General features: G+C 42.1%; 1 protein-coding gene across 1 annotated transcript; it reads left to right on the top strand.

The window, feature by feature from the left end:
• Window positions 1–4532: 4532 nt before the first annotated feature.
• EEF1AKMT1 (EEF1A lysine methyltransferase 1) lies at window positions 4533–14404 on the top strand. Its single transcript, XM_066313047.1, has 5 exons — window positions 4533–4574; window positions 8630–8779; window positions 9688–9770; window positions 10416–10696; window positions 11885–14404. Exons 2-5 carry the CDS (start codon window positions 8633–8635, stop codon window positions 12010–12012), a joined length of 639 nt encoding a protein of 212 aa, XP_066169144.1. The 5' UTR covers window positions 4533–4574; window positions 8630–8632; the 3' UTR covers window positions 12013–14404.

Here is a 14404-nt window from a genome sequence, read left to right as displayed (position 1 = left end):
AACTTGGTTTAATAAGCTGTCAGGACATTTGCTTTAGTTTTGGAACTGCACCAATACTACTACTGGTCTTCTGTTCATTGAAATGATTGTTGTAACTCACAAAAAAACCCCAAAGCCAAAAGCCCACCACCACACTGTGGAGTCTCTAGGAAGATCACTGATGTCCTCACACAAGATCAACACTACTTTGGGGAAGGCTTATATTCTTCTGCCACTTTAAGGAAAGACTGTTCTTCTGAAGTACTTTTTGCCTGCTTTTAGGCTGTTATGCACTTTCATGATTTCTTAACAAACTACTGTTAAAATGTACTGTAACATGGATTTTGATGAGCGCACATGTATTTAAACAATTCACTCAGCCTCAGGAAAGCTGGAAAAATTGGATACCTGTTTTGTATCTTGGTTAAAATGTTTGTTACCTGCATCCCTTAAGATGGCCAGATAATGTCTAGATCCTGCGAGTGTAACTATTTAAGATACCAGTATAGTCTGTAAAAGGAGGACAGTGTAATTTTGCTTTAGGGACAGAGAAGAGGGTGTCCTTCTCTTATTTTTTCTTAGAGGTATATATATAGTCTGAATTGGAGTTTCAAAAGCAGGAAGCAGTAATAAACCCCATTTACTGTTCAGGAAAAGAAATGGTTTTTTTCATAGCACTCACTATCTGATTTCTATTTTCTTCCTTCTCCTTAAAGAGTGTGTGTGAAATAAGTGTGGAGGTATGTGTAGGAAAAAATGTAAAATCTGCTGCTGTACATGTTTGCTACTTGACTGCATTTTCTGTTCCACTTTAATTTTACTGGTTTTGCTAAATATATTTTATATATTTTCCTTCCTGCTTCTTGTGATGAGAGAGTGCTTACATCTTTTTGGGGGAAAAAGCAAAAACAACCAGGACAAGGCTTTGGGGCCAGAAAATGCTGTTGAAGATTGGTTGTTACCATGTATCTTGGGACATTTTTTGTGAAAACTGTGTAAGTTAGAAGCCGTGGTAAAATCTATGGGGATGTGAAAACGTACAGAAGTATAGATACTGGTAATTCTGATGAAGGGTTGGGTGGTTTGGGTTTTTTTTCAAATATTTGTAAAGTCTGTTTAAAAATGTCAATACCACTAGGTGGTATTAAGTGACTAGTGGTCGGTCACTTATGTAGAGCATTTTTCTATCTGAAAGCTGTAGCCCTCTGTGGATCCTGAATCTTTCCCAAGGGATACACAAAGCCTTGAAAAATGGAAAGAAGTAGTGGGGATCCTGTATCACTGACATGCTTCTAAGATTTCAATCTCCATAGAGAAGGAGTTGGGACTCCTGGAACTACTTAAAGATGAAAGCTTACTATTGCACTTGAATTCATGGACTGACTTTTCAGAGGCTGACTGACAGTCTGTCCTCCCATTGTGCCACAAGGTCTTGGGAAGCTGTGGTGCACCTGGCCCACACAGCTACTCCACGGGGCTCCAACACACATTTGATTCTCCATCTGTAGGGGGAACAGCTTGGGAGTGAAAGTAAAGGTGCAGCAAGCTTTGCTTACAAAGAGGAGGTGTTGCAGGTTGTTTTCCAAGTAGAATATTTCCACTTTGCTATTTTCCATCATCCAAGGTAGGATTATGTGTCATTAACTAGAAATAATCCTTGTATGGCTGTAAAGCATTGCGTGCTTTGCTGTCTTCCAAATCAGTTGCAGTTGATTTGCCAGCCCTAAACACGTTGAGGTTTGTTTTGTGGGGGTATTTTTTTGGAAAAAAGTATTCGAAGATTTTTAGACTTAATGGCAACAGGAAGGATTGTACAATTAGGATTTAATAATCTATTTTCATATTAATTAAAGCTGATTATACTTTTTCATGTGGCTATGGCTTGTGCTACAGTGAGAACAAAACTAAATTTCATTAGTAGAGAAAAAATACAACAGTAAAAATAAAAACTCAACCCCCAAAACAGAAAAGCCTTGTGAGTAAAAAGTTGCTATTGCTTTCCAGGGTACAACTGTGTTTTTAAGCACTGTTTCTGATCTAGCAAATGCATTAGTGGTCAATGTCATCAGGTTTGTCTTAAGGACACCAGTATCACTGCTGTGTGACATGAGTCTGTCAGTAAAAGGACAGGGGAGATAACTTAACTGGAAGTATGTGTCTGCAAAAAATATTAGGGAACAATAAAACCCAATTATTAATAAGAAATTTCTTTCAGGGTGCACTTTACAGGTATTCCTGTGCTTGTGATTCATTTGTCCTCGCATCCAAAGAAATTGCAGCAAAAGATAACCTCTTTCTTTCCTTCCTACAGGATCATTTGAGCTCCTTTGGAGCTTTGCTTCTAGAACTGTCTTGTAACAGCATTCAAGCAAGGCCTTGAGCTGTGTTTGCTGCCAAGTAGTATCTGATATCATAACCTAAATAATGTCATCCTGCCCACCCCCAAGCCCCCACACAGCCATGTGTCCTTACATGATCTGTCTAACCTTTCTGGTGAGGAGGAATTGCTTGCCAAGGAGCAGTCTGCTGCTCTGGGAAATCTGGACTGAGTGTGTGTGTCATCCCAGTCTCATTTCTACTTTCATTATCAGCCCTGTGCAGAATGTTTTTTATGTAAAATGCCTTACAAACATGCATGAAATAGGAGAATTACTGAAGTGTCACTTCACCGTAGTACCTAAACCACATTTCTTGCTGCACTCAGTAATGCTATGCAGGTATCAATATCAAGACAATTGCCACTTGGCACAACACAGGGAAAAGGGGTTGGTTTGTTAATCTTAAATAACAGCAGTGGTGGTAGCTTGAACAGATATGGATGCCCTCCATATGTGGCAGTCTTCCATGCTGGGATGAAGACTTTTTTCGCAAGAGCTTTCAAAGACCAAGTGGGTAATGATGCACTGAATGCCAGATCCAGACTGCAAAGAAGTCTTTTAAACCAAATTAAAATATCCACAGTTCTCTACTGTTATGAAAAGCCTTGTTTCCACATGAGAGAGGTTAAAAAATATGGAGATCTGAAGAAAAATAACCCTATCCCCATATTCTGTGGTGGCAAGAAAATTTGATTGTCTGCTGCTTATATAAGCTGTGCTGCAAAAATATTTTATCATTAACTTGGTATTTCTGTCTTCCAAAGCAATAGTTCTGTTCATTAATGGCCAGTGCTGAGCCTCTGACTTTCTGTTCAGCCACAGTGAAACGTGGCAGATGAAGACTGAGCAGGTTGTAGGTAAAACAGCAGTTTCTTACTCAGCTCACTGCTGATACAACTTCTTGCTCTGGAGAACATGAGGAAAGTCTGCTGTTGGCTTAAATAATCTGATGGACAACCTCCTATGAACTGGTTTATAGGAGAGTCGTATGATAGAAAGACAACACTATGTATGTGTTTTTTACAAACACCAGACTATAAAGAAGGAATAAGAAAAATGGGTCAGCTTTTTGTCTTGGGGCAATGAGGTTACGAGAGGTGCCAGACAAACGTGCCTACACATGCGACACAGGAAAATGGGGAGTTTTTAAGACCAAAGGAAAGATACAGAGAATTAAATTCTTCCCCTTTGCTTTAGTAAGACTCCACCTGGAATACTGCTTCCAGCTCTGGGGTCCCCAGCACAGGGACATTGCCCGGTTGGAGCAAGTCTGGGAGGGACATCAGGATGATAAGAGGCAGGGAATACCTCTCACATGAGGAAGGTTAAGAGAATTGGGGTTGTTCAGCCTGGAAAAGAGGAGGATTTGGGGTGACCTAATTATGGTCTTCCAGTACCTGAAGGGAGCCTACACAAACGATGGAGAGAGACTTTTTGCACGGATAAAAAGTTGACAGAATAAGGAGGAATGGCTTCAAACCGAAAGCAAGTTTAGATGGGATGTTAGAAAGAAATTCTTTACTGTGACAGCGGTGAGGCACTGTAACAGATTGCCCAGTGAAGCTGTGGATCATCCCTGAAAGTGTTCAAAGTCAGGTTGGATGGGGCTTGAAACAGCCTGAGATAGCAGAAGGTGTTCCTGCCCATGGCAGTGGGGTTGAAATTCGATGGTCTTTAAGGTTCCTTCCAACTCGAACCGTTCTATGGTTTTATGAAGTTAAGCAAGGAAGGTATTTTAAAACTTGCTATCTTTTGAAAGCATGTAAGAGTCAGCTCGATTTCCGTTTGATGCAAGAAAGGGAAATTGTTCCAGCCCGCTAATGCCTAATAGGAACGGAAAGCCTGGAAAGGAAAGCCAAATGTAGAAAAGCAGTTTGGGGCGCTGGGCTGCGGTGCAAGGCAGAAGCTCGTGGCTTTTGAGCAGTTGACACCTAACTCGAGGGATGCCTGTGTCTGACAGTCTGGATGCCCAGTCTGACAGGCCGGGCGCCGGTCACCGTCTCGCCCCCAGCTCAGGCTCCTGTTCCCGTCCCCGGCACACCGGGAATTCGCCGGCGCGGGCGGGGACGAGGGGGCGGGGCCAGGAGCCCTCTGGCCCCGCCCCCTTCCGCAGCGCCCAGCAGGGGGCGCGCGGCCCAGGCCGGCGGCGGCGCGCGCGCGCGGGACGGGGGCGGGGCCTGGGGCGAGCGGCGCGCGCGCGGAGAGAGCCGGCGGGCGGTGAGTGGCGCGAGGGGCGCGCGCGGGGCGGGGGCGCGGGCCGGGATTCCCGCGCGCGTGTCCCGTGACCGCCGTGAGGGCGGCGGCGCTCCCGCACAGGGACGGCGGGGCTGGGGCGGCGCGGAGCCCCCTCAGCGCCCCGTCACAGCCCCCTCAGCGCCCCCTCAGCGCCCCCTCAGCGCCCCGTCACCGCCCCGTCACCGCCCCCTCACCGCCCCCTCAGCGCCCGTCGCCGGCCCATCATCGACCCATCATCGACCCGTCACCGCGAGGCGCGGGCGGGCTGGCCGGGGTCCCGCCGTTCCCCCGGCGGTTCTGGGTGGGTGCAGGGTGCCCTCGAAGCGATCGATACATGCGGGGGAGAGCAGCAGGAAAGGGCCTTCTCCGGGATCCGTCGGTGTCCCGTCAGCCACGTGTAGGGGAGACCGGCGGTCCCGAGCTCTGCCGGAGCCCCCGCCTTGCTTATTGAAAAGGATAGGAATGGAGCTGGGACAAATAATATTTTCCTTTCGCGTGAAGCAGCCACCGGGCCTCCTGACTTTACCAGCCCAGTGCAGTTTCTGCGTATTTGGTAATCCTCTTGAGAGCTTCTTTTCCATGAATTTTCTGTGTCACTTTGACACACTGTAAAATTCCAGCGGTTGAGGTAGCAGGGCACAAGTCCAGACATTTAGTGGCTTTCCAGTCTGTCAGATCAGAACTCTACCTCCAGGCAGGTGATTTTCATTACGGGGTCACACCACTGGCCAGCTCTTCTCGGTGTGTGCCACAAACACCAGTGGATGATGAGCTGCTTGTCTCAAAGACTGACTTGGGCAGCTTGGAGAATACGCAGACAACTGGATTTAACTCAATTTCCTGCTCTCTGTCTTTTGATCAAGGTTATTCTTAGAATAAGATCTTTTCTGAAGTTGCTTTTTATATTCTTGGTGAAATATCTAAAGGGCTAGCTAGCGCTGTCCTCTTCTTCCTCCTTTCCAGCGATGAACAGCATGGCTTTCCAGTTGAATTTCTATTCCATGGCCTTTTAGCACTCTTTCCTATTGGTTTCTTATCGCCTTTTCTCCACGTGGTCATAACTACAGGTAAAATAAATGTACTAGGGACCAAAGACTGTTTATTTTTCCATAGTGTTTCTTCCAACTTTGAGTATTTTTTTTCCTCTGTTTTAGAATTTGGCAATATAAAAATAGACTTTTCATACATGACCACCAGAAACTCTTGTTAAATACATACAACTTTCTTATGTGGACAAGGCCTTGCAGTCTCCTGTGCTGCTCTTATCTCTTAATTTTTTATTTTCTTTGGAGAGTGTTGGCTCTGTAGTGATGACATTTTAGTGAGCAGTGCATCAGCTAATAAGAGAGAGATTGAGCTGTGCATAGGAGAAGGGACTAAGCAGTCTGCAGGGACCTCCACCCCCTTCATCCTACCTGCTGGCCACATGGTGCAATTTGTCACCTCACTTTTCCTGTTTTATGGGTAGATCTGGCCCTATAGGGACCAGCAGCATTCGGATTTTCCAACTTATCCTATGAACGCAGCCCTGCCCGTTCCTGTTTCACTATCTGAGGGAGCTTACCTCCTTTTCTGGTGTTTTCCTTTAGGTGAACTTGGACTTCACCACGAGGCTTTCTTTTCTAAACCTTACGCAGTGTTCTTGAGCTGTTCTTGGAGCTCTGATTTCCCTCTGTAGCTTTCAGAGAGCGTCTGTGAGCACAGAGCATGGTCTGCATGTGGAGGGACCCAGGGCCTGGGGCAAGCAGGGCTTGGTCAGCTGGAGCCCCAGGGGCCTTGGGAATCAAGAGTATAAAGATTCCCGAAGTGTCAGAGGAGCTGTGGGTTTCTGTGCTTCTTCCCATCCTCCTGCAGAACTTTAAAGGTTGCTTCTGCACTTGAGAGAAATTAACTTTCTGAAAGGGATAATTACGGGATTTCAGACAGTCCAGCTGTCTCTCTTAAAGGAATTTGCAAGTCTTATACACATAAACTCACTTCAAGAATTTTCTGACGTGGTTCTTAAGCACAAGAATGTCTCCATGCTAATAACCTCAGTCAGTATGTGCATTCAGAAAAATATATTGAATTTTGGAGGCATTTGTATGTAGTAGACGTATGTAATATTTCTACCATATATTCTGAGTTACCTCTCCTTGCAAAACCTCACAGTTAATTAATTCTTGATTCCTGAGGCTTTAATTTACAAACCAAAAGGAAGGCTATTAAGAAAATCAACTAAAAATTAATAATAGATAAAAAATGTCTATGGCAGTATGCCTTTTATCTTCTGAAACAATGGCAAATTCTTCATCAGCTTCATCTGTGAGGGTTTCATTTCATGGGCATGGATTTCATCCTTGCCAATGCCAGTATGTGCTCAGTGAACAGAAAATCAAAAATTTTCAACTTTTGACTTAAAAACTGAAACTTTGCACCTGTTTCAGTTTCTTAGTGTCAAAGCATAGATGTGTTCTTGCTTAGGGGGTAATAGCAAACCAGATTACTGTATGTATCATTCAGTTAATAAAAAAAAATGTTGTGAGCTAAGAAGTGATTATAAATTTCTACCATGTTCTAACAAAAATAAACTGTTGTACAGGACCTAAAATGGGTCATAATGTTGTGTATTGTTAGAGCATTATGGCCAGAAACTGTGTTGTCTCTCTGGACATACAGTCATTTCTATAATAAATAATATGTAAATATATTTAGATAATATATTTATTATACTTAAATTATATGTAATCTAATAATGTAAATATTCTTAAAGCGTTTGTGTTTTGTTGAATGAAAAACTAGGGGGACAATAATCATTTTGGTTTTACTAGGTAGCTTGACTCTGGAATTCTCTTGTGCGAGGCTGATGCCATAGGTGGGTCTTTGGGCTGTGAGCAATTCCCTGCTTGGCCAGCCTGGCCTGGAAAGCCAGCAGGTCAGTAGATGATACTCTGGGACAGCCAGGTCGTGGAGATCAGAGCTTTCCTTAGGTGTGTACTGTGCCAGAGTTATCTCACTGTGCCAGGATAAGGCACCAGTTTTCCAGCAAGCAGGAAGAAGCTGCTTCAGGAAACTTCATCTTGAAAGCTCTGCTAGAGCAGAAGGAAGGGAAAAGGAGGAGACTCCCAGTTCTGGAGCTCTCCTTGTAATGCAGGGAATGAGGAGAAGAAAAATCATGAGCAGCTCCCCTTGAAATGACTCAAAACGTTCACTCACTGTTCAGGTGGCCGGGGGTTCTCGGTGGCCTCTGCGGGATGCAGGCGGATCCCTGACTCCAGGCTCTGTTACAGACTTTGCTCGTGTGCTGGATCTCAGGCCGGGTTTCTGAGAGAAGGATCTTTCTCCGTTTTCTCCAGTACTTTTCCCGTGCCGAGTCCTTCCCAGCACCTCCGTTCCACGAGGTGGCGCCGTTCCCTGGGAGAGGCGCTGCGCTGCCTGGGGTCAAAGGGCTCAGGGATGCTGGGCGGGAGAACCCACTTCAGGACCTTTCTGAAAATGGCTGTACTTTTACATTGGTACATACCGTGTCCTTTTGGAGCTTCTTGATGACTCCTTTTCCTTTTCCATTTGTGGCATTTAGAGGAATTTTTTAATGGCATGGAAGTTAAAACCAAGTGGTGCTGAGCTAGAATGCTGGTTTATTTCATTTGGAGTCAATATCGTGTGGCTTTTGAACATGGGGAGAAATGACCAATAGCTATCATTATTTCTGGGAAGGAAGGGAATAATTTCTATAGGATTTTCCAAATCCACAGGAAACCAACAACTGTAATGTCAACTTCCCTGTAAGAACACAAGCCAAATCCATGTTGTATACAAAGGGAACAGTGTTGCTGCTCTTCCTGAATTCTCTGTGGAGACTTGTTATTTCCAATCGGCCTCTCACTGATTTAAGAGCACTTAGGTAGAGGCAATAAGTTTCCTTTTGTTAGGTTTTCCTAGTTAGCTGCATTCTTGGTGGAAGTTGTTTTACCTCACAAGATTATGCTGTTATGAAAAACGTTCACCACTGAAAAGGGTTAATTTAATTTTTTTCTTTTTTCTTGTTGCCATCTAAGAAAATGGATGATGATGATGACGTTCCCCAGCTTTCATCCCATACGTTGGCTGCCCTCCAGGAGTTCTATTTGGAACAGCAGCAGAGAGAGGGCATGAAGACCTCCCAAGAGTTTAATCAATATTCCATTGGCTCAATAGAAGAAGACTGGGTAAGAAGCTATAAATTTCAGTGAATGAAGCACAGACAGAGGAGTAGCCCTGACTGAGTTTCTTTTGTGGCTGGATAATGAAATTAAATGAAAGAGGGGAACACTCAAGATGTTCCTATTAATGGATGGCAACATCCATGTAGGGAGATTTGCTTTAGGATTAAATGTGGGTATGGTTGTTTGCTCTGCATGTGCATGGGGGATACAAACTGAAAGTACTTGTAGAAGGAATAATAAAGCTGCTAAGCGAAGCATCTGTCCCTTCTGGAAATTTTAACTCCAGCCTGGCATGTGATAGTAGTAAAGACTCTTCCCTGAGTCTGAGAGAAACAGAGAAACATAGTGTAACAAGACCAAGTGATCTTTCTTTTCGCATCTTTATTTTTATGTGTTTTGTGTTTTATTTCTTTATTTTTGTGCATGGCTGTTTTGCTGCTTGTTTTTAGTTGTGACGGAGTGATTTCTGATTTGTCGCTGCATTGGGGTTTTTTGGTCTTCCTTTTTCTGATCCATTCTGATTTAGTTTTTTTATCCTTTTCTTTCTTCCTATACTGTCACTTTTTAAGGTCCTTTTTTCCTCGTCTGCTGAAGTAACTCAATTTAAGAGCACATAAATAATGTGCATCTGCACATTGGCTTCGAAATACCTTGTCAGTGGTTTGGTTACTTGCTTTTCCTGATACTGAAGTTCATGCTTTGGAAACACAGGGTGTAAGGTACCTGCTGCATAACACTAGATTACAGAAGTAGGAGGGCTGTCAGGAAAACAGTCACCTTTCCAGCTTTACAGTTTGTGAACTGAAAAGTTGCTATGGAGTGTCGTTTTCTTCAGTTATGACTCACCACACTCTGCATAACACAGCCAGAAGATTTGATGGTTTTTTGTAATTGTGCATTATCTTTCTCAGCAACTGAGCCAGTTTTGGTACAGTGATGAAACTGCATCATGTCTGGCTAAGGAAGCTATTCTGGCAGCTGGAAAAAGTGGCAGGTAGGTTTCAGTAATTGTGTTGTAGATTTAACATGTCGTTTCTGCAAATATTTTGTTTCTGATATGTAGGCAAGAGCACGCAGTTTAATTCATTACTCATTGTGCTTCAGTTTTGTTCAACTGAGATACTGCAGAACTGCTTTGTTATTATTTAGTTAATACTTTATACTGATCTTCCTGTTAATCATTTCATTGAATGCTGTAAGCTGTACCTTGTAAAAGTTTACTATGAATCTTTTTAATTTTTTGAGAAAGTGCTTCAGAGTGTATTATTGGCTTAGTTACAATTTTCTTAGTTTTTATATTATGTTTCTGTAGAACAGATGGAAGAAACTTGTTTTTCTTCCTACTTCTATAAACAGTAATTTTTCAGTTTTTGAGTGTACTTCCATGCTTTTCTGAAACAAGACTTGCTCTGTAGTAAAGCTTTGGGGTCTTTCTGTATCATGGGGTTAAACAGGTAATGACTTTCATACTTAAGACTTTGTTACTAAAGTAATTAATTGTTAGAATGGAGGGAGAATACATTTTTGGGACTAATGTTTAAAACGTTTTCCCAAAGCCTCTCTGGGGACTGCTGTAGAGTTTTGCTGCTGTTGTTTGCCTTTTAAAATCACAATTTCAGGTTACTGTGTGTTTTTTCAGGATAGCATGCATTAGTGCACCAAGTGTATACCAGAAACTGAAAGAACAGGATGGTGAAGATTTTTCTGTGTGTATACTGGAGTATGACAGAAGGTTTTCTGTGTATGGAGAAGAATTTATCTTCTATGATTACAACCACCCTTTGGACTTACCTGAAAATCTCCTGCCACACAGTTTTGACATTGTAATAGCAGATCCACCCTATCTGTCTGAGGAGTGTCTTCAAAAGACTGCAGAGACCATCAAATATCTCACCAAAGGGAAGATTCTGCTTTGCACAGGTATAATTAATAAAAATATTGGGTCCCCTTCAGTACCTTTTTCTAATGACAAACTTACATGAGACAAATGCTGACTCAATTATGCTGAATTAACATAAATTTAAGCAGGAATATGTATCCTAAGTTTTTTATTTGAGTACTTGAGTTCAACCTTTATTTTAAACAGAAGGGAAGTTGGTTTTAACGGTTCAGGTCAGTACTTTCTTCCTATGCCATTATGAATTTCACTGAATTTTTGAAGAATTATAAGATCATCCAGCAAAATTCCAGAAATATAATTTTTCTTGTAGAAGGGCCACTCTGTATAATAGCAGTGATTGGAGTCTGAATGATTTCAGATTGGCAAACATAGGTGCAAGTTATTGTTTATATCTTGGGCACTGAATTACAGCAGGAGGAATTAAAAAACAGTGATAAAAGCAGAATCCAGATAAGTGGATATCTGTATTTGTGGGTCCTTCTTTAGGAAGATGCACTTGCTGGTTTGAGAAGTGATGCGTATCTACCCAAGTCATGGCTTTTCTTAAACTGTATTGTTATTACTGCATTGTTATCTGAAGACAACTGGGAAGCTTTCCAAAAGGCAAAGGACAAAACCCTTCTGTATGTGCAGTTTGAGGGAAGGAAACCATGCAGGCAAAATAAAGAAAAATTAAAATGATGTGGCCGTAGAAAGCCTGCTCCTTGGTTAGTGCACATGGCAGTCTCACACGAGGGTGGTTCCCAGAAGTTTTTCCCTGGAATGGATAGGTGGTCCTTCAGCTTACTGCTCAAAGCAGTGATTTCTCAGTGTGTAGCTGCAAATATCACACCGTGGTTTATGTAAGTGAAAGAGTAGATGTAATCTGTTTGCATTTCCCATGGCTCCCTACCATTTAACGTCCTTGGAATGTAACAAGCAGACTGAGTTCAAGTTTGCTTTCTGTAAAAAGGGCACTGATACCCTTTACTTATTTTTATGAAATTTCTTGGACACTCATTTCCTTGGGATGTCGTCCGTTCTTCTAGATTTATTTTAAGTTTCCCAGGAGATTCTGTTGTTAAGGAAGGCTGAGAGTACAGCTGCTTTAAGCTTGCCTTCCTTAAAAAAAACAGGCTCTTTATGTATTGCATTTGGGAAAAGCTATTAAAAAAGTTCAAACATTCTGTCACTGTTTTCTTATTGAATACCACTTGTTTTTGCTGCAGGTGCAGTCATGGAGGAACAGGCAGCAAAGTATCTTGGTGTGAAGGTGTGCAAGTTTATTCCAAAGCACTCACGAAATTTAGCCAATGAATTTCGATGTTATGTGAACTATGCTTCTGGACTGGACTGATTCTCCTAAGATGATCTACAACTTTTTCAGTCAAGCTTCTTTCTATTTTTTTTATCAGTCACACCACATTTCTCAGGGCTGAAATATTCAGCTCCAAGTACTGTTTTCTGGGATGGCTGGAATCAACACAGTGTGATAGCCTTTTTAAAATGTCGTAAGCATTTGCAGTTAATGTGTTTCATATTAGGTCAATGCAGACCAAGCAATGCAAGTGCTGGATAATGGGAACTTCTCTGCTAGTTTCATTTTAACTGATAGCTTTTACCATTTGAGGACACATCAGTGAGCTCTTTGAAGTGATTTTAGCTTATAACAACACAAAGGTGTTTGCCTTGCAGGCATCAGAATCATCATTGCCAAAGAACTTGATACTTCTGTAGCAATGTGATCCATGTCATGTCCCTTAAATCTTGAATCATAATGGTTCTGATTTAATATAGTGCCTGCTTTTTAATAATTTCAATATCAAACTAAAGAGAGTCTACAGATATGTCAAGTTTATTGTTACAAGAATGGTTTTGTTCCAGTTGCCTGGTTTCATGTTTTTCTCCTATTCCACAGACAGCAGCAGAGCAGTAGAACAGAAGCATCTTAAAAATCGTTGAATCTTACAAGGCCACTGAGGAATAATATATTGATAAACTCCCACTGTTTCAAAGAGAAAAATGTTAGATTTTGTATTCAAGGTTTGGACTACATTTCAGTCAAAATAGATGATAAATTGGAAAAGCTTTGCTTTCTGTAAGTAACAATTTTTGATAACTGGGAATTTTCAAGCCAGTTTTGATTAACCTTTTGACTACACTACTGAACTATTTTTCGGTGGAAGTTCGTTCATAAATTTCAAGACACTCAATGCTTCTATAATCTCTAAAATCACTCTACAAAAGCACTTGTATTTGTATGTCATACTGTGTAAAGGTTAACAGAAATGCTGCATTCTACAAAATTAATCACGTAAAATCAAGTATTAAATTTATTTTGTGGTGGGAATAAACCTAATTAAGCTTGTGAGGCAGGACTTTTTATAAGGCAGTGTTAATACTCATGTTTCTGCTGTTTGGATGTAGATTTTCTCATCTGGTGGAGTAAACAGCTGAGCAGGAATAGTATAGTTGGATTATAATCTCTCAGAGAGGTGCTCAGAGAATGGTGCTGTCTGAGCTGGACACTACAGTGATTCATAAATACCCACCCAAGCCACTGTAGCTCTCCTCTTTTTCTAAGAGATCTGTTTGTTACCTAAGGCTTTTCTCTCCTCACATTTTATACCTGCTGCTTCCTCCCTACATGTAGTGTTCCTGGGTTCCATGGTAACAGTTTTCTTCCTCTTTCACAGGCCTTGGTTTCTGTCAGGCTGGTCACAGGTGTTGTTAAAACAAGGGAAGTGCAGCAGGAAAGGGCTCACAGGGAGAACAGGCAGCGGCCTCTCCTTTCTGCTCTGTGAGCCCAGGGCCCATGCAGTCTTGCCTTTCAAAGCAGATGCCATCCTTGCTGCTGAGCCAGAACTCCCCTGAAAATGACTGTCCACAGGTGAAATACAGCTGGGTTTAGTTGGTTTCTGGGAGGCTTCACCATCACTTTTATGTGGCCTGTTTGAAAATAAAGCAAAACAGAATGGTAACTGCATAGCTGTTGGCACTAATCTGTACTTTAAACTGGTTTATTACCTCAGCGTCTTGTACACCAAGCAGATGGAGAAAATTAAATAACTCGTGAAACTTTGTTTTTAACTGCATAGAAGCTTCAAGTGGGACAGGTATGATTGCCAGAAGGGATGATACTGTTCCCCTGCCACCCACCCAAATTAGAATGTGCTGTTCAAATCAAAGCCTCACCTATTTTGCTGCTTTACTCACTTCATTTTGGTAAATGTGTACTGTTGGGCTCTCCATAGCAGAGTTAAAAGTCAACTTTGCTAACTTCATTAGAGATATTTCTTAAAAATATAAAAGTGCACCATTCAGTTGTACCAAGAAATTCACTTCCAAGAAAATCACTACTGCTTCTCACATGTAGGTCAGACCACTTTGAAAAGGGGCACTGTGGAGATGTGTAGTTATGGAACTGAGGGTACATGAAGATCTGTGCAGATGCAGCACTCAACACAGAAGTCTGTTGTCCACCAGCTTCCCTCTTAAAAGCCTGGGGAGTGTAGGCAGCTGCCCAACCAGAGCTAGATTAGCAGCATTACAGCCTTCATCAGTGATGGGAGGTAAACTACTTTTGTCACACTTGATTTCAAGGAAGTAGCTGTTTCTGAGAAGGGTACAAGTCACAAAAATCCATAGAGGATTTTTGTTTTGTGCCAGCGTGGTAACTTTAAGAAAGAGTGTGTGGCAGCAAAACTCTTCCATAACAGGATTGTGAATAAAAATATCAGTGTCAAGTA

This window comes from Sylvia atricapilla, chromosome 2, assembly GCF_009819655.1.
Source record: "Sylvia atricapilla isolate bSylAtr1 chromosome 2, bSylAtr1.pri, whole genome shotgun sequence".
NCBI classification, from domain to species: Eukaryota; Metazoa; Chordata; class Aves; order Passeriformes; family Sylviidae; genus Sylvia; species Sylvia atricapilla.
This window is presented reverse-complemented; position numbering and strand designations above follow the sequence as displayed.

Excerpts from the sequence above, each read along its gene's own strand:
- EEF1AKMT1 (XM_066313047.1), top strand. The coding sequence starts at position 8,633 with ATGGATGATGATGATGACGTTCCCCAGCTTTCATCCCATACGTTGGCT. Across the intron at positions 8,780-9,687 it reads GCTCAATAGAAGAAGACTGG|CAACTGAGCCAGTTTTGGTA; the intron begins GTAAGAAGCTAT and ends TATCTTTCTCAG. Across the intron at positions 9,771-10,415 it reads GCAGCTGGAAAAAGTGGCAG|GATAGCATGCATTAGTGCAC; the intron begins GTAGGTTTCAGT and ends GTGTTTTTTCAG.